The sequence below is a fragment of the Triplophysa rosa genome, linkage group LG19, assembly GCF_024868665.1.
Source record: "Triplophysa rosa linkage group LG19, Trosa_1v2, whole genome shotgun sequence".
Lineage (NCBI taxonomy): Eukaryota > Metazoa > Chordata > Actinopteri > Cypriniformes > Nemacheilidae > Triplophysa > Triplophysa rosa.
The window spans coordinates 11,039,038-11,064,535 of record NC_079908.1 but is presented as its reverse complement, the minus strand read 5'-3'; the positions used below and the strand labels follow the sequence as shown (position 1 = coordinate 11,064,535).

General features: G+C 37.5%; 2 protein-coding genes across 3 annotated transcripts; both read left to right on the top strand.

The window, feature by feature from the left end:
• The first annotated feature begins 4,618 nt into the window (after nt 1–4,618).
• On the top strand, nt 4,619–10,731 carry adssl (adenylosuccinate synthase, like). The gene is made up of 13 exons (XM_057360177.1): nt 4,619–4,886; nt 5,253–5,355; nt 5,720–5,788; nt 5,966–6,016; nt 6,144–6,210; nt 6,301–6,408; nt 6,528–6,609; nt 8,165–8,291; nt 8,389–8,543; nt 8,633–8,757; nt 9,037–9,134; nt 9,273–9,422; nt 9,558–10,731. The coding sequence occupies exons 1-13, from the start codon at nt 4,662–4,664 to the stop codon at nt 9,608–9,610; spliced, it is 1,413 nt and encodes a 470-aa protein (XP_057216160.1). The 5' UTR covers nt 4,619–4,661; the 3' UTR covers nt 9,611–10,731.
• A 4,794-nt stretch (nt 10,732–15,525) lies between these two features.
• stx5al (syntaxin 5A, like) lies at nt 15,526–19,480 on the top strand. 2 transcript variants are annotated; one of them, XM_057360358.1, is made up of 11 exons: nt 15,526–15,590; nt 16,219–16,471; nt 16,717–16,787; nt 16,930–16,985; nt 17,071–17,141; nt 17,232–17,348; nt 17,436–17,492; nt 17,598–17,676; nt 17,766–17,863; nt 17,969–18,075; nt 18,177–19,480. In XM_057360358.1, exons 2-11 carry the CDS (start codon nt 16,262–16,264, stop codon nt 18,334–18,336), a joined length of 1,026 nt encoding a protein of 341 aa, XP_057216341.1. In that variant the 5' UTR covers nt 15,526–15,590; nt 16,219–16,261; the 3' UTR covers nt 18,337–19,480. The 2 variants fall into 2 exon arrangements, with proteins under 2 accessions (XP_057216341.1, XP_057216340.1); XM_057360357.1 differs by having other exon boundaries at nt 17,954–18,075.
• Nucleotides 19,481–25,498: the final 6,018 nt, after the last annotated feature.

Sequence of the window (25,498 nt, the reverse complement as noted above, 5' to 3'; positions counted from 1 at the left end):
TAGCTGCCCTTATAAAATACGTTGGACTCCCCAGCAGTCAGCTATTGCTCCTGGGGGTGAAAATTTATCACGGAAAATTTCGGACTCCCTAAAATCAGACGGTCTGGATGTTATGTAGGTCTACAGCTTCTTCAGTGAATAATTGTGTGGAGAGCTTGATTTCATTTTCTGAATCTAGATTATTATGTTGTTCCTAGCTTTACTGATGATGTGATGCAATATTTGACACCCACACAAAAATAGATAAATCTATCAAATGAAGATTTTAAACTCAGTTGTTTCTAATAAAAGCATCTCCAAATGGTGCTCTATAAAACATAACCTGAGATACAAATATAACCATAATTTGGAAGACAAGACAATCTACCCTACTGAATTCCTTAACTCCATGCCTATGTGAAGGTCAGCGTAGATGAACCAAAGGGCAACGCTTTTGTTTGGAGAACGATAATAAAGTGCAGACGGCCCCGTGTGTCCCACTGCGCCTCTCTTGTTACAGCTTCCAGATAGCTGCATTTGGGTTTCCAGAATCCCTGAGGAGAACGCTGGAATTAAACTTTCCTGGAGCCTCAGTCTACCTCAGCAGAGCAGAACCGGTCAGAACGCTCCAAACACACAGAGGAGAAAACGAGTTCAGGCTTTTCATTCTCAAAGTCGTTCTGCTGACACGTATTCAGACTTTTGGATACTTTCGAATTCACTGCTTGTTTTTTTGTGAACTCATTTTGTTAAGCACTGAGGGGTTCGTTGTATCGATTGTTAATTATTGTTGGAAGATTGACAGCTGCAAGCTAGGCAAATTCTTGATGCCAACCATATGGTCTGAAATGAAATACTCTGGAAGCCCAACATTCCATAGAAATGTGTACTTGGCAGGAATGGCAGTGTAGAAGACTTCTTTGTGCTGTGACCTGAGAAATTTCAAACGTCAAAACGCACAGGAAATATCTTTTTGAACTTGCAGGAAATGTTTTGCAGTAGCCAGATAAAAAAACATCTTTGAAAAAACATACAGATAGACAGTCTAGGGGATATCAAATCATTGGAGATCACAATTAGCAAGTTGGTAATGAGCATCTCTGGAGATCACACCATTTCAAAGTATCGTCAGCTCTGTGTATCTGTTTGTTATGAAAATGCCTCCATGGATAAGTTCTTCATTGCACCTATATCTTTATAGGTATAGCCTGGTAAAACTACATCCATGGAACCACAGCTTGTTTACAATCTATATTTTAAATCCAATATTTCCAAAATATTAATGATTTTAAAGTACTACGGAGTGTACTCTGAGATTGTATTGAGAACCGATCTTATCTACATTTATATAAGATCTGGTTTAGTTAAACAGCTGATAACTGTATTTAAAAAAAAATACATGAAAAAATAGGAAGTGAATCATAGTTAGTAAAAATAAAACATTTGAAAGGATGTCTGAAAACTGACCACAACAAAGCAAAGAAATGAAAAATGACAATGATGTTTAGGAGCCTAATTAGGGTGATGAATGTGTGGGGTATTTGAAGAGTGCCTTGCATGCAGTCAGGCTTCATTCACTGTTTTTCATTCATTAAAAACTGAGTGATCTCCTGCCCCAAAAATGTTTTTAGGAGCTTCTTGCTTTTATTGGGACAGAGACAGGAAATGACAAACGAGAATAGCAGAATTTATGTCAGTTATCAAACTCAGGTCACCTGCAATGCTAATACACCCTCAGAGTTCCACAGATGACCTTTTTGCATCAGATACATTTAAATTGCATTTACATTTATGCATTTGGCAGACGCTTTGGTTAAAAGCAACTTACATTGCATTATACTACACATTTATTTCTAAGTATGTGCAATCCCTGGGATCGTACCCAAAACCTTGGCGTTCCTAACGCCAGTGGCGCAAAAATGAGGTATGCAGTATTTGCTGTGCATAGGGGCGCCGCACAAGGGGGGCGCCATTGTGCCAAATTATTATTTAAAGTTTTTTAAATAAAACGTTATAAATAATAAAAAATACAACGAAAAAGTCATTATCTAAAACGTTTTAGTTTCACTTTTGTCTAGCATTTTAAACGAGTTTAATAAATATATATTTTATTCAATCAAGATAGTATGTCAACCAATCACTCTTTGACAGTCAAATGACCAAATGGATCGAGCAAAGAAACTTCCCAAGGAGCAGAACAGAACATGAAAAACAAGTAAATTGATAAGTAAAAACAATGTCCAAGTGGATAAATATCGATTATCATTTCGTAAATCTTTAAGTTATTTAACGTTGCCAGAGAGGTAGTTCATATCATAATACAATATCAGTTCACATAGGCGTTGACATCTTTGTCGCGTATAAAATAAACCTGTTTGTGAATGAGCTTTACAATTACAGTTTGAACTTCAGGCCCGTGTTCTTCATATAACACGAGCAGATGCCTCTTCTGCAAACAACACGAGCTAACGCGCGTAGCACAGGGTACCGGGAGATTGCGTGAGGACAGTGAAACAGCGCGATGATTGACAGGATGACAGAACGTTTCTTAATAAAAAATAATTTCTTCGTTCAATGTAAGTGAGTTTGTCTTTGTTTTACTTTAATTGTGTGTTTTCATAAAATGTGAACCACAAACTAAAAATGTTTTAAAGCAAGGGGAAAATCCAAAGATTTTTTATTTATTTGCGTTATAATGTCTGTTATCCGTCTTATTTCGTTTTTCAATAAAAGTTTAATTATAAAGTTTCAGTAAAAGTATGTTTAACATAGGCTATTTTATTGCTGTGTTTTTATTAAATATTAATGAACCACAAACTATATATTTGTTTTAAAGTAAGTGGGAAAAAACAAAGACCGTTTGTTTATTTGCATTACGTGAGTATGCTATGTCATGTGATACGTCTTATTCGTCTTATTCTGATAATAATATGTTAATAATACTTTTTGTTGAAGGAAAGGGAATAATCTAAATGTCTAACATTGAAGATCAAAATTTGTTTATAATTCACTTGGAACATTTCCTAACCAGCACACCTCTAATGGGCTACAACTCGATTGTTACTTATATTTGGGATATTTAAATAAGTTTTATTGTTTAAAACTGGACAAGCTTTTTTTGTTAAAGGTTTTAAATGTCAAAATTCTAGACTACATAAGTGAAACTCACTTTTCAAAGAATACGGTCCTTATTTGGGGGGTTATTTAGTTATTATAAGCAAAAGATCAAATAAACAATTGTTTAGCCTGTTATCCGATGAATCAAAAAAACAATCGTCCGATTATTCGATGATCAAAATAATCGTTAGTTTGAGCCCTAATTTATTGTGTAGGCTATGTCTGAACATTTTACTACTTTTTGCTCCTTTGTTTCATTAGTTTTCAGAATGTAATATATCTTTTCAGAATTGTGTATCCATTACACTGTGAAGCAGTTGGAAAAGTGTTCATGTAAAATGAAACCTTTATGCTTCTGTTAATAGATGCAAATCTGATTGTCACCTTCACATGATGTGAAATAATGACTCCAAAGGTAATATACAACTTGTCTGCGGATTTTTTGTTTGTTTTCTATATTGGGGTGGCCGATGGGGGGGAGCCAATACTGATCTCGCATAACCCTCAGAAAATGTGTAGTTGCGCCCCTGGCAAACGCCATGCTCTTACCACTGAGCTACATGAAAGCTGTAATTAAGCAAATAACATTTTGTGCATGCGTTACACTGTGGGATGCACATTTAGATTTCAAACAGTTGTTTCCAAAGCAAAGTTGTTCAGTGTGATGGAAATGGGCTGTGTGGGAAGGCCGCAGAAAAAAACTAACCAAAGTCATCAGAACAAGTCATGGAAAACTCGATATATTATGTTTGTGTTAAGCCACAAACCCCACATTCCCTTACATGCTGAGTTTATAACGACCTCAGTATATTAACCGACATTCAAAGCTTCACATTATAAAAACTCGATAGCGCCACCTGCAGCTCAGCAAAGAAACCAACCCAGTTATCATGCTTTGTCAACCTACCCAGTCCTAAGAAGAAAAGACTGAAGACTAATCTAATATTAGTAAAAATAGATACTAGCAAGAGATAAATAGCAAAAAAAGATAATTATGGTAATTGTTTGATATTGGAGTAAAGAGCTTGTTGTTCATGTATCATGCATCTAGTTTCTTAGACAAAAAAATCTTACTATTAAAACAATTTAATTGCTTCTCTTATTAGACTTGGGAGGAATATAAAAATGGCAACTGGTAAAATATAAAATATTAACAAACGGAAATATATTTATTTAAAGTTAATTCTTAAAAATACATCTCATCTCATCCTGTGACGATTTCCTGAACGACTTCCGAATCATTCCCCCACAGCGTGTGCAAACCCGCCAAAATGCGTCAGTGAAGATAGCTACAACAAGGCTCTTAAGCTTCCAAATTACGTCCTCGAGAAACTACATTATTCAAATAATTGCGTTTAAATAGCCCATATATCGCCTTTGTCTTCATTTCCATATTAATTATCAAGCACGTGTGTCCTTTTTGAGTTCTTGTAAGGCTTACCTAACCCGTTTTTCGTTCATGTTTGGCCCCGGGACTTTTATTGTGAAGGCGGGTCCTGAAGGCAGCCATGTTGGAGTAGCGTAGCTACCTTCACACTTGTTCTTCACACAAGTTCGGTATCGGCATGGCTGCGGCTACCACAATGTCTAATGGTCAGGAAACAGCCTCCCTGAACGGTGAACCCGCGCTCAAGCGGTCCAGGGAAAGCGGTGGTCTCGACTCTCTGCGGATTCCGCGGGAGCCTCAGAATAAAGTGACTGTAGTGCTGGGAGCTCAATGGGGAGATGAAGGCAAGGGGAAAGTGGTCGATCTCTTAGCTATGGACGCCGACATTGTATGCAGATGCCAGGTGGGTAACGTTAATCATCCGCACAATTCAACAAAGTCATTTTGTTTTTATGAATGCTTTTATGGTTGTCATTATGTGTTAGTCTGAGTCTTGCTTTCGAAACGTTTCGGAATCAGTGCAATTTAATGGGCCACCTCTGTGCGAGGAAAGGGGAAGCAAATAGGTGCAGAAGTACCATAACAAGCCTCACGTGACGCAGAGGTTGTCTTTGTCGCTTGATGGCGGGTTGATAGCGTTAAACGGTTGTTTGCGGCTGGCAGTGTCGCTTGTTTATCTTATCGCGTTACTTGCGCGTCGATTTATGCTACCCATCAGATTTTGCTACACTCGTGTTGTGTTTGGGTTGTAACAAGTGTGTGTTATCAGGGAGGAAATAACGCGGGACATACAGTGGTGGTGGACTCAGTGGAGTATGACTTTCACCTGCTGCCTAGTGGCATTCTCAACAAAAAGGCTGTTTCTTTTATTGGTATGTTTGGTTTGACCCACTTATGAATCACATGTTACTACCACTCTAGTCGAGTTTTCATTTTGGTTTTGAAAAGTTCACCCATTAATGAACTTCTTTGTCTTCAATTGCTCGCCCTCCGGTCTGGCTCTTTTATGATGTCCAAAAATATTTTCCACAAGGAAGTTGGATAATGACTTGGACTGCCAGACTGAACAATAATAAAAAATGAATAATTAAGTTATAAAAATGTGTAACTTAAAGCAATTTGTAAACTGTAACATTTTCATTTTTGGTTAACTTTTGCTTTTGTTATTTTGCACCTGGTAATTTGTTGTGTTGACCTGTTGTTGTATTTGCTGAGGCCTCTCGCTCTGTCCCGCAGGTAATGGTGTCGTGATACACCTGCCAGGGCTTTTTGATGAAGCAGAGAAGAACTCGCAGAAAGGCAATGGTAAATGATGTGTCTAGGGCGTAAGAAAATCAAAAATGGGTTCACAAAGTTAAACATTATAATGTCTTTGTGGTATAAGAAGATTATAGAGGTACTGTATGTTGAATGAGGATACATAATATGTCTGAAACTTTATTATGTGTTTTCATTCCTTAAAATAGTTTTCTCTTTATTCAGGACTTCAAAATTGGGAGGAGCGGCTGAAGATATCTGACAGGGCACATCTTGGTATAGTTTTGTTTTGACTATCTAGCCCTCATTCATTTTGATTGCAGATGATATTGACTATAAATAGGTTGTGTATAAAGCAAAATACCAAAAAGTTCAAATCTAAGTCTTCGACATTTCCTTGTAGTGTTCAACTTTCATCAGGCTGTTGATGGGATACAAGAACAGCTAAGACAGCAGCAGGCAGGAAAAAAGTGAGTCCTTTTGCGATTTGTGTAATAACTCGTTTCCAGGCAAGTTGCTGGAAACGTATGAAATTGAGTTCAACATTCTCTGTTTTACAGCTTGGGCACCACTAAGAAAGGCATTGGACCTGCATATTCCTCCAAAGCTGCACGTAATGGACTCAGAGTGTGTGACCTGGTCTCGGACTTTTCAGTGTTTGAGGAAAAGTGAGTGTGAACTCGGATCAACCAAATTAGGACAAAACATTTTCTATTTTGCAAACTATATACGATTAAATGGGTTGCATACCATTGTATGTTAACTGTGCTTAAATGTCCATTCACAGGTTTCGGGTGCTTGCTGGTCATTTTCAGACCATGTATCCCAATCTTAATATTGATGTTGATGCTGAGCTCGAGCAGCTGAAGGTGACTACATTCATAGTAATAGTAGTGGCATCTTTCAATGTGATTTGCAGGGTTCCTACGCGTTTTGGAAAAGTATGGATTTTTATTTGACTGTTTTCCAGGTCTGGATTAGTATGGAAAAAAGGAAATTGAGTATGGAGAAAATTATGAGTTTCCAGACTATTGCCCCATCTGTTTTTCTAAATTATAAAAATTAAGAATTTCTGATAATAAATGTATTTTTATGAAGTTAGGAGCATGTTTCGAGCGCTGCCAAAGACCAAATCTACTGGAGGACTGTTTGCTGTGATTGGATGTTACGCAGTAGGCAGCAATAGAGCCATTGAGAGAGTTGCGTCAACTCAGTTGACGCCAATGAAACAGTTTTTTTCACAGAAATGGTGGTTCATGGACCCTCTCGATAGTTCCTGGAAGTTACTAGTAACGCATGGAGCTGCAGCAAAAAAGACTGATTGCTTTCTCCCTCTTTCCAGAGCACTCGGGAGTTTGCACTCTCAATTTGAACGTGCTTGACTCACGTCAACATTTAAATAACGAACCTGACCAAACAGCAGATTGTAATATCCAATAATGCAAACTACAAAATGTTGAAACGAGATAAAAACATGACCAGACCTTCACTAGTTCATCCTAAACTGCATTGCTTTGACTCAGGTGCGTTTATAGGTTGTGGTTAGCCTATTAAAACAACAATACTTTAGCAAATATTTCAAACGCATCAATGAATTCTTGTTCTTTAACTATATTATTATAACAATTTTTATTAAAAAAAAACAAGTGCCTGCAACTTTTGTAATTTGATGTCTATGTCTGTAGCTGCGCAAAAAGTCAAAGGAATAGCGCTTACATTTGTCATTCCAAACCCAAATGCTCTTGAAAGATTGATTGTATTTCAATCTGGTAATATTTGTATAAAAATATTAATTGGCAATGTGTTTACTCATCACTGATAAACATAAAAAGACAGACATGGCTTTTGCTATTGTTATCTAATTTGCACTCAATTGTTTTAAAATGCACATATGTAGCAAGAAAATATTTTTTGATAGTATTTTTTGTTTGTTTGGGACAAACTCAGTTTTTGGACCTCTGTATTTCTAAAATCCTGCATACTGCCCGGATTGAACGTTGACAAATTTTGAAAGAAGCCAAGTTTATTAATGAATTATATTTCACCAATCCTTCTGTTGCTGTGGGTTGAAGGTTAACAGTGATTTAATTTGACAAATTATTAACATTGCACTAGATTCCCATTATAAAATGTTGTGCATTGAACATGTCTTGGTTTGGTTTTAATTCATTTGTATGAGGTATAGCTATAACAGTCCACTGATTACTTGGCAAAATATTATAATAAGATACATGTGAACAGTTAGATTTTTAAAACCATCTTTTTTATATGTTAAATATGGTCTGAAAACTCTTCAGGGAAGTCTGTATGTTTGAGTCTGGAAAAGTATGGAATTTCGAAATGGAAAATGCGTAGGAACCCTGGATTTGTGAAACTTGTTGACTGTGAACCATCTGTGCAATGTTTTGCTCATTTAACCAACAGGTTTACGCCGAACGATTGCGGCCTTTAGTAACCGACGGAGTATATTTCATGCACAAATCCCTCACTGGACCTAGCAAGAAGATTCTGGTGGAAGGAGCCAATGCTGCTTTACTGGATATTGATTTTGGTATAAATAAGCTTGTATTTGATCATATTTTTAAAAACAGCTTGCGTTTGATGGTATGAATTACACTGATGTATGCTGAATCCTTTATTTCTGTCAGGGACGTACCCCTTCGTGACATCATCAAACTGCACTGTCGGAGGTGTTTGCACTGGTCTTGGTGTCCCCCCGTCTCATGTTGGCCGTGTGTATGGAGTGGTGAAAGCCTATACCACCAGAGTGGGGGTGGGAGCTTTCCCTACTGAGCAGGATAATGTGAGTGTTTGTTCATGTGTTCAAGGGTATAATATGTGACAAATTGTTAATAGTCTTTCATATTATTATTTCTAATTTGTTATTCTTAGGAAACCGGTGATCTGCTACAAAGCAGAGGGAGGGAATTCGGTGTCACAACAGGCAGGCGGCGTCGCTGTGGGTGGTTGGACCTGGTTTTGGTTCGCTATGCCCACATGGTTAACGGGTTTACAGCGTAAGTGTGTGATGATTTAATGAATTTTATTTTATATAGTGTTTGAGTCAATACAGGTTTAATTAGCTAAAGTTATCTTGTCTCGTAAGATCTCACAGGTTAATTCAGAATAAAAGGCTGTTGACCTAATTTGAACTAATTTAACCTTTTAGATAAGTGTCTGCTAAATAAATAAATATAAATGTAAAGCATCCAAATTCAAAGAAACATGTTGATTCACTTGTCTGTTAATTTTTGTAAACTAGTCAAATTCAACACTTTTACTTTCATTTCTCTCAGCATTGCTCTGACCAAGTTGGACATTCTTGATACGTTGCCAGAAATTAAGGTTGGAATCGCCTACACTGTAGATGAAAAGCCTCTTCCCAGTTTTCCTGGTTAGTTGCCCGTTTTTTCAAAACAAACATTTTCAGATTTGTCACAATGACAAGTCTACCCAATACTAAACGTTGGATTTATTCTTGCATTTTATTGAGTCTTTTTCTGATATAGTGTATATTCATTGGTTATTTTAGCAAACATGGATGTCCTGACTAAGGTTCAAGTGACCTATGAAACGCTGCCCGGTTGGTGTTGTAGCACAGAGGGAGTACGCTGTTTTGATGAACTGCCTTCTCAGGCACAGGCGTACATTCGCTTCATTGAGAATGTCCTACAGGTGCCAGGTAAGAACTTTTCAGATGCATACAACATTCTGTATAATCTACTATAATGCTGCTTTAGTCAGTTATGAATTGTAATCGTCTATGAAGTATAATCTTGAAAATGTGTTAATCTTGAAAATGTGTTTATCTTTTCAGTGAAATGGGTGGGAGTTGGCAAGTCCAGAGAAAGCATGATAAAGCTCTTCTAATGGGAAAAAAACACAAGAAGCCAAACTTAATTTGACGGTCTGCCAGGACATGTGACATCATGACTGTTGGGGGACCAAAATCTTTTTATATGCATCTGTGCTGAAATTAAGACTAATCGTGGGTTTTGAATCAACTGAATGTACACCAGCAATGTTTCTAGTAGTCGGGTTTGAACAAACCTGACCTGCTCCCCAGCAATTGGTATTCCTTGACTTATCCCGAGTCGTTTCAAAGCGCTCCCCACATCTGCTCAGAAAAACCTATTAATCACGAATAAAAGGCAGAGGTAGACCTTTGTCTGTAATGCCATCTTTTTATAAAATCTCTTTAAATGGAACATGGCGCCTTTCACATTATGAGCATTTGAAAAATAACTATATGCATTGCTAATAGGTGGATAAAACCAAACTGATTTTTAAGGTGTTGTGTAATGTGCTATTTTATGTAATCTAATGTGTGAGGTGAGGGCAAGGTCTTTGTTTTGTCTTTTTAATTTTATGTTTATGAATACTTACAGACTGATTTGCTGTAGTTTGAAGTACCAAAAGGGACCTTCATGCAAAGCTTTGTGATTCTGGGTTAAAAAAAGGCATTGTTAAACTTATGTCAGCTATAGCGCACTTAGACAGTGCTTGGATCTTATGGTAGACCGCTGTACGTGCACAGATGTACAGTGCATTCCACCTTTGTTCAAATATTTGCTGCTGTTTTTCAACAATAAAGTGCAAATATTTGCAACGTGATGCGCTTTATTCTAAAGTTTTGAGAAGTGCTATATTTGAAACCGTTTATGTCTCCACATTAAATATATTAATATGGCGAATTAAAGATTCATGTTTTGTAAGAAAGTCAAATTGTGCAACATCATGGTCATGACTGTTGTATGAGTAACAATCATATGGCAAGTTGCAAAATTTAAATCGGTGATTCTTTCAGACAATGCAGCAGTTATACATTATCATGCGTACTTTTATGTGTGCATTATGCTGGATATTTGATAGATGCTAAGGTATTCATTTGCATTAGCCAAAAAAGCAAAACCTGTTTTGTCACGTGACACGGATAAATTAATTGTATCAGATCAGCGTTGTCTGTATTAAAGTTTACCTGTTTAAATCCCATAAAAAGCTGTTTTAATCACTGGCTAGTGGAGCCTGTATCTGTTATAATTTAATGTTTTTCTAAAATTCATGAATTATGTCTCTACAGTGTGTCGAACAACAGGAGTGTTTCAAACTTTCCCAGTCAGCAAATTTCCTTTGGTGCAGATCTGGCCCAAAGAAACTGCTGACCTGTCGCTCACTTAAAAGAGATATCCCGACTATTTTGTGCTGCTGACATGGCTTATTGGTTAAGTCACCCCTTCCTTTTGGAGGCCCCTGGTAGCTCGGGGGCCCCAGGCCATTGCCTACCTAATGGGTAAGTCCGCCCCTGGACCGAGAATAAGCCATTTCGCATCTTTTAAATCCTCCGTCCTCGCGTCTTTTCCTTGCTCCCTAACCTGGCATCCTGAAGGGGTTGGGCTAAGACGCGAGAAAAGGAAGCCAGGAAAGGAAACGAGGATGCACGAAGGCCGTGTCCCAAATGGCGCACTTCATGTGGACTTGCGGTCTCATGGACATAAGTTGCGCGTGCTCGCCAAGTCTACGAGTCCGTAGCGTGGCCCATTTGTCTTTTTAGCGCTCAGAAGTTTGTGGTCTTCGGCGAAGCCCGCAATGACGCAGACTCCACTGAGGTTACCTACCCAGGAATCCTTGCGAACGCCCAATTACAGAAGGGATGGGAGGAGTGTCGTGGATGTCAGACATTTACGTAAACATGACGGATAACGTTTTGATAAAATTCAAAATTAATTTATTAATTAGTTACTTATTCACATTATTGCTTATTTATTTTCTAGTAAGCCAGCTATTCAAGAATAAAAACTTTTAATGCAGTGCATTTTCTTACTTGAGGTAATAAGCCATGTTTTGTTGTAGATTTATATGTAGGCTAGTTGTCTCTGGGCTCTGTAAAGCTGAACAACACAGCTTCTGTATTATAGAGAAATATTAAATAACAACATATATGCATATTAAGAAGTGTATACAAATAAATAAATATACATAAGCAGTTGCATTTACGTCATGACAAATGAATGCATTACAAACATAAGTATCTATTGCATAATGCTCGGGTGGCATGTCAACATATGAAATACAGAACAATAAAAACCGGCAGCTCCAGTCCCAAATAACAACAATGGGACAACAAGTGTGATCGACTTCACGCGGCGCAGACGGATCAGCGAATGACAACAAAGTACAGCGAGAGTGATTAGAAAGCAAAGCACCGCTTGCTCTTTCCGGTGTGATGACCTCAAGTCTGTCCCAAAATGCACTCCCATGTACCCTTGTGGACTCGTGCCTAGTGCCCTGTAGGACTGCACTTCCTGAAGTCACCAAGTGTGGACTCCGAGGAGGTCCACAAGACCGGAATGCGCCATGTGAGACAGGGCCAATGAAGAATTGAGAAACACCCGAAGCCTCATGAAGCACCGGTTTCGCCAGACTTTTCCGGGAAAAGATTCAAAGCTTCGAGGGTGTCGAGAACAGCGCCATCTGGTGCTTATTTAAAACAAAGCATGTGGAAGAAGCTCTGTCATATGAAGCAACCGCCACACACAGCGGTGGATTAACCATATGTGCAATTGGGCGAGTGCCCAGGGGCACCAAATAAACCAGCAATACAAAATACATTTTTTATCAATGTACATAAGCACTTGTTTTTTAAGACTTAAGTCACGCATCTGCGCTAAATAGGCGTGGCACCATATGCGGGAATACCCCCCACTTTCAGATAAAAATGGTTCTGTCCCCTGCACTTTTTCGACACACCTCCGCCAACATTCCCGCCCATGTTATCTGGTTTGTTACATAGATTTGAGTGAACTAACATTCAGCCAATCACAAGTGAGTGTTATGAGGCGAGTTGTCTTTCGTGTACACTTTAAAGCGGCCCTAACACACGCGGTTTCTGCCAATCTCAAATTAATCTTGAGTACCTATAGAATAGAGTAGTGTTGCATACTTCGTATCCTCGAAGAGTATTTAGTTTGATCAGATCTATAAAAGATAGGTACAGCTGTACGATTATTTCCAAAATCATACGGCGCGTGCGGGGGGGGTTTAGGCTCAACTAAAGCACATTGCCAACAAAACACAGACATCAGTTTCACTCATCGCATGCGGTTCATGTCGGACATGTTTTAGCGCTGGGACGGCTCCATATATCAGTTTCAAACGATCCCCAAATTTAGCGTTATATCCACCGCTTATATAACATTCATCACCCAAATGCAGTGAACAAACAAACACCTGAACTTCGCGAACGTATGCTCTCTCTCTCTCTCTCTCTCTCTCTCTCTCCTGCACATAAGTGAAAGTGACGTCTGCGCATGCTCCTTCTCCTGCTCTCCTTGCTGCCGCGTGCTTTTCCGGGAGAATTGTCCAATAAGGGACTAAGGAGAATTGTCCAATAAGGGACTAAGAAAAATTGTTATGAAACAGTTTTATATGTTCGAAAAAAACTTTCCAAAACCTGTACCATCGCTAGGGGAGTGTATCGAGCACAGAAATACTACGTAATACGCCCAACTCGTTTTTTGACAAGTTGACCATGTTAAGCATGAGAAGACAGCACCTAAAATTGTAAAGAAGTCAGAATGCATGACACACCATTGCAGCACCCCTTTAAGAAAGTGTACCCCGGCCCAGATCTGGTCCACATCTTCTTAGCCACAACTCAACCAGATCTGTGCCGTAATTCCAGCAGCAGTGAGCCACATAATAAAGAATGACATGGCCCATATGTGGACCTTATATGTCATTCTTGTTTGGCTGAGTTCAGTAAAGGACTGATGGCCCTTATGTGGGCCACATGTGGCTGATAGAACAAAAGCCAGAATTCTCCCAGAATTTAACCACATTTACACCGCACCATTTTAAAAGAAAATCAATAAACACAATCAAACAATATTAAACACAAACTCAAAATTGTTTTTTATTACAGATTATGCAAAAGCCATTTTAACCCTCTAGCAAATCAAACACTCAACTACACAAATGTATTCAAAATAATTTGCTTTCGTCATGTTACATGTACTCAAATATCTACAGGTACTCTGTATTAATTTGTAAGCAGTTTTTTTTTATAATATGTAACATTCAAAGAGTCTATATCTTGCATTTTTGTACACTAAAACATGTGAAGAGGAAACTAACATTCTAAGGCCCGATTCACATTTCAAAAACGCATGCCGCGCCGCTTTCTCTCTTCAAATGAAAAGTTGAACTATATCCATCTCGATGCGGCGCCAACGCGGCTAGAAAAATGTGCGCGTCGAGACCGCGTCGCCCCCTTTTTGCGCGTGCCTGCCGCGCGTCTACATTTAAAATAACGAATATGCGCGAAAAAGACGCGATATTATATTATATTAGTGCATTTAAACACTGATTTTGTTGATAAGGCTTTCACATAAGAATTTAAACAAACATTAAAAGGGAAAAGGTGCACTGTAAAATGTGTATCAGTCAATTTGAGTCTAGTTTGATCTGTCTGGAGAGTCCATTTTTAGACTGATTTTTCTAATGAGCGTTATTTCATCACTAACCATTATCGCTAAAGAAACCCCACCTTTTTTTTGCAAATTTGATAGCTTTTCCAATGAAACAATTTACAAAAACCTTGATCACATGCAATATGGACACAAAATGCTTCATATTTCAATAAAATATCTTTAAAATGTCAAAACATCACTTACCTAAACATGAAAAATTACGAGGAAAGAAGAGAAAGTTGCTGTGTGGACTGCAGGTCCCACTTGATTTTGGCGGGAAATTTCATGTGTTTTTACAAGTAAGTTACAATCCAAATGTCAGCCACTGTGTGCCATATCTTAAACATATGTGGTTCGCATGTGTTTGTTGTTATCTGGGCCATATACCCCACAATAAGATGTGAACCAATTGAACATTCCAGCCATTTCTAAAGTTATGGCAAAACGAATATGGCCCATGGCCATTATATGTTCAGCCATGCCCTATCTAGGACAGATGAGTTTCACATGTGGTCCAAATATGCTTGCCCCCCGCAAGATGCCGCCATGGGCGGCTGCCCATGTCGCCCATACATAAATCCGCCACTGCCCTGAAGAGATACACAATTGCACGCCCTTTTCTGTGGCTCTGCAGCGCAGTGGAGGCTGTGGCTCGGATGAGGCTACAGTGTGTGTGACTACAACACCATTGTGCAGGTATAAACGGACTTTGTATAAACTGACATCACTGACGTATCAGTGACCATCAGATTTTATACACAACTAATGGATCTGGTATGTCATCAACACAGATGATGAGGTTGCATAGGGAGAGTGATGATGAGATTATTCAGCTGCGGTTTGTTGAACACAGCCTGTCAATGCAGGTGTGTATAATTTACTTAGTTTACAGTATTATTTGTGCCAAGTTAAACTTTTTAGAATGTTGCATTTATTTCTGTTTGTTTTCTTAACAGGTTCATCTTATTTGATACATCCTGATACTTCATGAATAATAGAAATCAATTTCCTACATCTGTTAAAATTAAATTGCTATCAAGGACTGTGAGAGAACGTATGATTGTTTTTAATTAATAAAAAATAAAATGATGATGAAAGCAGTGAAGTAACCATTTTGAAATATATATATTGACCCTTTTCCAAGAATAAGAGTCGTTTTTTCTAGTTAGCATAGTTAATTAATAATTTATCAAAGTAATTAAAGGGTTAACTTATTTTTTTATTGATTTTGAATGGACAGATGATACAATGCCACCTTGTGTTAAAATAAAAATCTGAGACTTAAACTCTGAAGAATACGTGGCAAATGACGTCAATATTCAGGTTAAGACCCGGATGTCTACAATCCGTACACAGCCATCAGAGAAACACGCATTCAACCGGTGAGAAATTAATTCTGATTATGATCAGAAATGTTGACACTCTCTCTTTCATTGACACATTAACGCTCCTCATTATTTCAGATGACTGTCTTCTTTATATCGCCGTTTTACCAATAAAATACCTTATTCAGGCACACTTTCAGATGCACAGCTAGCTTAGCAGCTAACATACGCTTAATATCTTATATTTAAAATAAAGACACAACGAGAGACATGCAGATAATAACACTATGATTACAGTTGTCATATATTTGTTTTCATACTTCCGGTTTATAACGCTGCCATTAAGCGAATGGCCAAGGAAGTCCTATAGGTCTGCATTAGTTGTGAACACAGCTGTTTAAACATGATCTCTTCTTAAAACAAACTTGTTTTACAACCCTCCTATGATTTAAGCCACGTTCCTCAAAATACTAGTAATTTATGCAGGCCACTGGTTTTGGAAACAGACTCACTGAAGTTCTGGCTGATCCTTTGCTTTACAGGAAAGTGTATGTTTGTCAGTTTAAGATGTATCTCTTGTAAAGGTGAATGAAATAGAGAACAAGACCATCACAAATGAAAATGTAATTTTTTACTTGATGACAAATAATTTTACTGATACTCTTCTGTTATGCTTTACTTTCAGTGGTGTGTATGGTACTGTCGTAAGGTGATGAGTTGTTGCATAGATGAACACACGCCGCCGCCACGGTCCTAGAAACAGCCAGGACGGGGTCTACACTGGGCCGTCTCAGACCCAGTCCCAGCTGGTCCAACAGCTGGAAACCCCCCTGGCTGTGACAGCGCCCATCGCCTCTCCTGCAGATCCAATCAGCATGTCCTGTCGAGACCGTACCAGCGAGTTTCAGTCTGTGTGCAAGTCCATACAGGGAAGACAGGTGTGAAAACTTGATGCATGCTGGTAAAGATTTGTGAAAGTAAAAGACTGTACCACACACTGATATTAGGCTGCATGTGTGTTGTAACATAAAGGAAATTATAAATGGGTACACTGTGAATGACCAGTGATTAACAATACAGTCGTCTTTTGGTGAATGCTTTGATTTATGAAAGTATATCAGAATTAGTTTGAAAGGTCAAAAATGGTCCAAATTGTTCTCTTGTTCAAGTTCATTTTTCCCAGAATGGAGCACAGCCCATTAAACCCATCAACAATGCAGCCAGACAGCGGACTGAATTCACTCTCATGGCTAAGTACGATTAATCCTTCATACATAGTATCAGCACAGAGACATGCATTTAACCTATAATTTATTCAGGCTTACTTAAGTTTTAATGGCCTGCTTATTTCACCGACTTGGCCTCACGACAGATATTGACTGCATCTCATTAACAGGCGAATTGGACGAGACCTCAGCAACACTTTTGCCAAGTTGGAGAAGCTCACAATTCGTAAGATTCTTTTTCCCTAAACATCCCACAAATGCACCAATCTCGTCTGTATTTGATGTGTAACTTATTTTATTTTCTAATGCAGTTGCCAAAAGGAATTCCCTGTTTGATGACAAAGCGACTGAAATTGATGAACTCACTTACATTGTGAAACAGGTTAGGATGATTGTTACATCATCTTTTTCAGGCATATGGTTAATTCTGTCTGTTTCATACTAATATGTGACTCTGTTTGTGTTCATTCAGGACATCAACAGTCTGAATAAGCAGATCGCTGGGTTGCAGGAAGTTGTTCGATCCCGGAGTGGACAGAATGGTAGACATCTTCAGACACATTCCAACACCATCGTAGTCTCGTTGCAGGTATTACCATCTGAGTTTAGTGTTTAATGAAAATCTCAAGATGCTTTTAGCCTAAAATAAAACTTTTAAAACTTTTTCTGTTCATAGTCCAAACTGGCGTCGATGTCAAGTGACTTCAAGTCAGTCCTGGAAGTTAGAACGGAGGTCAATATTGATTCACTTACATCTTGTTTTGGGATGTCATGCAATTTCAAGTTATTTTTTTGAGAGACTTATTTTAAGTGCTATATTTTTTCCTTGTCGGTTTAGAACCTGAAGCAGCAGAGAAGCAGACAGGAACAGTTTTCCCAAGCGTCTCCGTCCACCTCTTTCAATGGCAACAGCTTTAGTAAGAACATTTGACTTGTGTTAAAGCAGAGTGGACGGTGGATGTACACATTCATGTAGTTATTCATCACTTTTGCTTCCATTTACCAGGCAATTCAGTGCTCATGCAGGATGATTCAAACAAGAGCGATATATCTATAGATATGGACCTCAACGCCAGTCAACAGATGCAGTTAATCAATCAACGGGTATTGATTGTTCAGTGGTTGATTGTAATGGTTAAATACCTTTGAATGTTTATTAAGTACATACTAAGTTTGTGTCATGTGTCTATTTAGGATTCATACATACAGAACCGTGCAGACACTATGCAGAATATAGAGTCCACTATTGTGGAGCTTGGTTCTATATTTCAGCAGCTGGCTCATATGGTGAAAGAGCAAGAAGAGACTGTACAGAGGTGAGCCATGCGGCCTTACAAAACCATTCTCTTTACATTGTTAGTCTTCATTGTATGACAAAATAATTTTTATTTAAACTTTCATTTCTCTTCCCCGACAGAATTGATGCCAATGTAGAGGACGCTCATCTGAATGTGGACCTTGCTCATTCAGAGATACTCAAATATTTTCAGTCTGTCTCCAACAATCGCTGGCTCCTCATCAAGATTTTCCTCATCCTCGTTATCTTTTTCATTGTTTTTGTGGTTTTCATGGCCTGACAGCCGCAGGTGTGCCATGAACATCTCTTAAGAAGTGCAGATTTGAGGAATTATCAGTATTTGAAGAGTAACTCAGCAACTGTCTCTGTTTTCTTGTCGTAGCTCTGATCTTCATTCTTTATCTTTGTATAGTGCATCATGCTGTAGTGTTTTTAGCATATGTTGACTGACAGCTGAGCTCTCTCTTTTAGATTTTTTCTGTCCCATAAAATTGAGCAAGATATGCTGCTCAGATTTCTTATTCCAGTATTGTTCAATTTAGGTTAAAGGTCAAAATATATTCCTAGCTGTAGAAGCTATTGGAACTAAATTTCCATATTTTGATTTTCAGAGATTACTTTCAGAGAGTAACACATCTTTAACTTACTGCCTTAAATCTGTCACTTGTGTTCTGCCACAAAGCACAGCTGCATTTAGTCATAGCTTTTACAGTGATTCATTCCTTCAGCAGAGTACACTTTAAATCATCCTTGGGTGCTGCAAGCTAACAATAACAATGTCTTTCTTTAAAGCTACTATCTTCTGTTGAAACTGAGTATCTTGGGTAAAAGGTCCTGCTTTTAGCAGATTATGGATCATTTAGCCAAAGTGCATAAAGGTTTGTGATAAGCATTATTTTTGTACACATCTTTGACTTTTAACCTAAGACTTTAAAAAGCATTTCCAGTTATTCTCTGATATTTGATTAGGAAAGATTATGCTGGGGTTTTTTAATATACATCGATGGGTCAGATGGTGAGGGATAAACCACCAAGAAGGAAAGGAAGCCCAAGATTTAATGTTTAATATTTAAGTAGATTTTATGTCCGTCTGTGATTGGAAATACTTTTTGTTTTGGCAGAGCTGTAAAATGGAATATTCATACATTTTAATGAGTGACACTAACATGGCTCTCTGGAAATACTGTTGTCAACAGCTCAGTATAAAATGATCTTTTGTAAAGAACACATCCGTTTATTTTTAACTCGACATACTTGGGCTGTGGAAATGTCCCAACCAATTTGTGAATTGTATACTGTAAAGAAATTAATAATGGAAATAGAGAAATATAATTTGTTTTAATGTCTGTATTCTGATTTCATTCACTTCATTTACTGAAACATAATGAAAGTCAAATATATTGAGGACCTGTGTAACATCAGAATCTATAATTTAATTAATTTTTTTAGTTTTTGCATGAGCTAAGTATGCCATTTGTTATAATTGTTTATTACACGGCTCATATGAATGCTTGATTATGATTGGCCAGTCGCGACATTCCAAGGGTTGTTATTTTAAAATAACCGCTCAAAACTAATATCACACTGTAACCCGGATGCAGCAAATCATTTTCAGTTTTTTTTTGACAAATTAAATATAAATATGTCTTTTATTAACATATATGACATTATATTTACAAATGATTAAACCAAATTGCCTGTTTGTGACATTTGAACGTCGTTTCTTACCTTAAAACCGGAAGTAAAGTTTTTTCCTCGAGGAAGGTCTGCATTCGGTAAAAATGAGCTAATAAAATATTTTATTATTAATGTCCAGTTTTTTTCTCATGTGGCAATTAGCCGTGTAATAAGCGGGATAATGTACAAGCAGCCGGCTGTTATCGCGAATTAATAAGCCCCTTCAGTGTGACACATGTCGGGCTTATTTCTGCGATAATAACAGGCTGCCTGGACATTTACCCTTACAGATCAGATGGTTCTCTTATGTACAAATGTTGAAATCCTATGTCTAAAAAAATAATTTGTCAACAGACGTTCGCGAGCAGCAGTTTTTAACCATGAGGGGGAAAGTCATCCGGACACGCGCTGTCTGTAAAATTTAGCCTACAACTTGTCGTTACTTAGCCTATCACTTTACAACGATTTTCATTTTATATTTACAAAGTTATATAAAATATTTATATAATCATCTATCATCATCACAAACCAGGATAAATTGTGTTCCGCATGACGAACCTCACCATTTTACGTTACGAAATTTGTCTAAAAAAATGACCCACCTTAATCTTATAATTTTCGTAGTAGGTTAAATTCGACATTACTATTGTATAGTAAAGTGCTTTTTTGATCTACCTGAGTCCTACGAATGAGGGATAGGCTACATGGTGAAGAGGAAGCACAGTAGCACACCTGTCCAGAAGGTCCAGCTCCAGCATCTCAACAGGTGACAAGGGGGACCATCAGGGCAACTGTATTCCACACGTGCGGCTCTCTTTCGCCCTCTCCTGCCGCGCGTCACCAACAAAACCAACTTTACATGTTGATGAAAAAGATATGAAACGTTGTTAGGCTTTCTGTAGTCCACCATAATGTCAAAGCAGTGGATATTTATCAAACTCTTCGACGACCACATAATCCCACAATGATAAAAATCATTTTATGTCGTAAACATAATTTTAGGTCACATTATAGTTACGCTTGTTTGGATTCTCTTGTGACTTCCAACAAATAAGTCAAAGATATGTCCCAGAAATGTCAGTTGCTAACATTTTTCCAAATATCTTTCTCTGTGTTCAACAGAACAAAAAATATATACAGGTTTGGAACAACTGGACAGATTTTTCATTTTTGGGGGGAGTATCCCTTTCATAAACACTTCTTGTGAAGACCAAGAAGCCTGCCGTTATATAAATGTTTTTTATTTGTTGTATTGCTGCTGATAAATTGCTGTATAAATTGATTAGTAAAATACAGAAATACAAGTGCTTTGCTATTTTACAGCTCATATTTCAGACATGACTAAAACATTCATCACATTTTGCTCTTATGAAGGAAACTAAAGTTTTACAGAATGACATAATACTAACATTTGTGGAAACTTCACTTTCAAACAGCAGAAGATGGAGATCAAAGTTACAAATCGATTTAATCTCCTCGTCCTCGTCCTTACGATCCTATAATACCAGTGAACCTATCCCTTCTGTTCTTTGGCCTCCTGTCTCCCCACTCTTGTTAAAAGCCAGGGGAAATTGCTAGGATTAGATTAATGTGTAATATAAGAGTTCTTAAGTACTGGTGTTCAGCAGAGAGTTGCCACTCTGCATGTGTTTCTCGGTTTACTTAACATACAGGAAAGAGGGAAGAGCAGAGTCAGCGCTATTTCTCTCAATGAGCAGAATTCTTGTCATATCTGTCTGTGTTATGTCAAGGAATGCATGTTTTGGATGGATTTAATGGATGAGAAATAGAGGATTTCTTAATTATTCACAATTTCTAAAAAAGAAACATTATGGCATTTTGTTCTTCATACATTAGTATTTATCCTGTGGTTTTGTTTGCCTCACAAAATAAGACAAAAAAAACATAATTTTTCATATAGACATTTTTTGTAAATTGGACAGATGACATAATCAACATCCTACACCCCCCTCTCACTTTTCACACCCATTCCCAGCTCGGCAAATTGAGTTCCTGCAGTAAAATACCTGACCATTAGAGATTAATCAATTTTGGAGTTTTAGACCAGGGATTCCTTTCCTGTCCCATCTTCATGCCATGTCAGGCATCACATCGCTTTCTACAGTTACACTTGCCAGTACTTCTCTGCCGTATTTTCATAAACTGTTTCTGTGTGAAAAAGATATCAAAATACATTATTAAGGGAGAGGAAACATAACGTCAACCCACGAAAAAGAAGTAAGTATCCATTTTTTAAAATTGACAAATCTCTAGGTACTGAAGAAACTGTTTTGAGATTGAATATGTGACAGATCTGGCAGTTTGTGAAGGAAACCAATCTCTCTTAATATTATGATACAAATGATCCTAAATATCATAATCTTAAAAACATTTGCAGGAAATTGACCACTTCATTTAAAGTGCTCAGAGATGACTAAATGTGGATCATAATTGGAGCAGTTTGCGCAATGTGACGTGTTAATTCTGTTACTTTCTTGCATTTGTATTATTGCTGTTAGGATTGTTTAAACATTGACTAAAATGCTTCTTTACAAAGTTTATTCAGGTCTGCACAAGACATAAGTGACAAATGAATGCTTAATTCCTTTAATGGCTTTCGATTTAAAATATGTAAGGTCTGCTTGGCTTCATAAAAAATGACTCCCTTTATAATTTCATTTTTTTTTGTTTTGTTAATTTTGTATTTTCCCTATACAGTTTTTAGTATTTCTAATAATTTAAGTCAAATTTGCATGTTGTGTTGACTGAAAATGTCTGGTAAATAATGAAGTATTGAAAAATAATGTTTATAAATAAAAAAAGTTTTAAAAAGTGACACTACCTCATAATAATTTATGTATTCCTAACTTTCCGTTTTTTTATGTCTCCATCTGTCAGATGTAACAAACAAACACCCCTCCCTTACTTGCTGGTCACTTTTTATATTTATCCCCAGTGTCACCATAAATCTTCCATATGCATCTGTTCAGGTTCTGATTTACCTCGGCTTTCCTTTGAGTCATAAAAGTTTTTCATTGCTTGTGTGCCCAGCCAAGAATCCGAGAAGGTGATCCAAAGCCTTTCTCGCAAATTGCACAGAGGGATCAAAGAGGGTATAAAAGACTATTTAGAGAGTGCAAAATGAATCAAATGTCTAGATGTAGTCAACTGGGCATTTGCTGTGTACAGTTATGTCAGTTAAGGGTAAGAGTACAAATATAGTTGCATCATATTACATCCAAAATAAAAATATTTTGAATTGACCATGGGCATTGCTTACTTGTTTACTGAGTTTTCTGTCACCTGCAGTATTTATGTGCCTGGCGATAACCATTCTTTACTCAGAGACAGGATCTTTACTGAAGCATGTTTTTTGGTATTAGAGTCCAGGTCCTATTAAAATGAATAAAAGCCGAACGTTTTTCATCTTTAGTAGTGATGGCATCTATCCCAGTGTAAACAGTGCAGCTACATCACTTAATTGCATGCTGACAAAGAGACGGCTACTCTGCTTAACCCTTTAATACATCAATTATTCAATCCAAAAGAAAAAAAGCAGAATATGTTGCGTCACTATATTTTAAATTAATGAAATTTGTGAAGTCATTTTGAATCAAGGTCAAAAAACAAAACATTTAAAGTGACAGTTCATCCCAACATGAAAATTCATTATTTATTCACCCTCATGTCATTCCAAACTTGTAGAACTATCTTCTACAGAACACAAAAGAAGATATTTTGAAGAATGTTGGTTACCAAACCATCATTGGTTGGCCCTCATTGACTTCCATGGTATGGACACAAAACCACTGACACATCTTCTTTTGTGTTCCACATAAGAAAGTCATACACATTTAGTATGACATAAGTGTAGGTTGTATGTATTTTTATTTTATTTATGAATATTTCCATTTTTTGTGACAATGGACAGCTACAGTACATTGAATTAAAACTGGTCAAAGGTGGTCAGTTGTGTGGGTGTTCCAAAAACCGCAGGTGAACACATGACTTGACACATGACATCTTTTACCCAGAAGCATGTGAGCAGCTAATTTCATTATGTTAAATGCACTTGGAATGTTCACTCATGTTACACCTTTGATCATTACAGTACTTAAGTTGCCACAAGGGGCTTTTCTCTCTCCTTACTTAATGTGGTCTCTGGCATTTGACCTTAACCCTGTAACACAAGCTTTTCGGTGCGAAGTGTGCGGTGCCCTGGATGCTCAGGACTGAGTAGGGAACACAAAGAACACAAGCTGTTGCTTTCTCTTCGCAGAAGCCACTTTAGTGGCCCTGTGATACATTGTCATAAATAATACAGTGTTGCTGATAGGCTCCTTGTCTGGTTATGTAATGTACGTGTATGTGGTAGTATATTACTGTTACACCACTGTAGTGGTTTTGTCTCTATGTATTACTGTTTTGTCTCAGGTCATCTAACCAAAATGCCTCACTCTTATTGTTTTAAAACAGAAACACTATATGGTGTCAATTTATGCTTACAGTGTAAGCACAGTGTAAGAAATCATTTTTTCAAATAGTTATTCATTGTAGGAGCCCAATTTCCAAAAATGAGTTTAGAACTCTATTTTAACAATGTTTTTAATATGTGACCGTGGATCACAAAACCAGTTTTAAGTAGCACGGGAACATTTTTAGTAAAAGCCAAAAATACATTATATGGGTCAAAATTATCGATTTTTCTTTTATGACAAAAATCATTAGGATATTAATTAAAGATCATGTTCCATGAAGATATTTTTTATATTTCCTACCCTAAATATATAAAAACATTATTTTTGTGAGTGGATGGCCTGCTACAGTGCCTCTGATTAAAAACTTCAAAGGCAATTTTTTCAATATTTTGATTTTTTTGCACCCTCAGATTCCAGACAGCCAGTTCACCACCAGATATTGTCCTATCCGCAACTATCCTAACAACCAATACATCAACAGAAAGCTTAATTATTCAGCTTCTCAATTTCGATAAGACATGGTTTTGTTGCAGGGTCACATATTATTATATTATGTGCATTGATTTACAGTCACATGTGATTGTAATGGTCACCTCATGTTAAATGTAACCGCATCTGAGCATCCCGTACATTTGGCTATTGGTAAACAGCGCATTTCTCACGTACTGCTTAAAGAGCGGCATGCATCTCATGTCCCTCCGATACTGACACAAGCATATGGGAAGTGTTAAAGAGAGAGGTAGAGAGAAAGTAAGTGGGAGGAGAGCCAGAGAGAGAGAGAGAGTGAACACGAGTGAGAGTAAAAGGGAGTTAATGAAATGTAGTGGGTAATGTGATGTCAGTAGTAACCATAATGCGGTTGACTCAGTAGAAACGATAACACTTCTTCCAGTAAAAATGATAAAAAATGATTGGAAGAGGTATAACAGTGAACAAAATGAACAATAATTTTGGATTAAAGGTATGTCCCGCAAGTACATACTTAAACCAGCTGTTTTAGGATACAGTCAGACAGGTGCTACTGCAAGAGCAGGGTTGGTGCTAAACACTGAAGGGCATGGCTTTACAGAAAAATAATTGAATAGCCCTTATAGAGAGTTTTACAACTTTCTTTACTTGTTGGCCAGCTGCCAGCTGTTTATGTACAACATAAATAAATTTAAAGGAAGAAAAATTCTGGCATGGTCAGGCCAGCCCATATCAGCAAATGCAAGCAAAGCCCTGTAAAGCAGCACAGCGCACATACACACTGTACACACATCTCATTTCGATTCAAAGCAGTTTTAT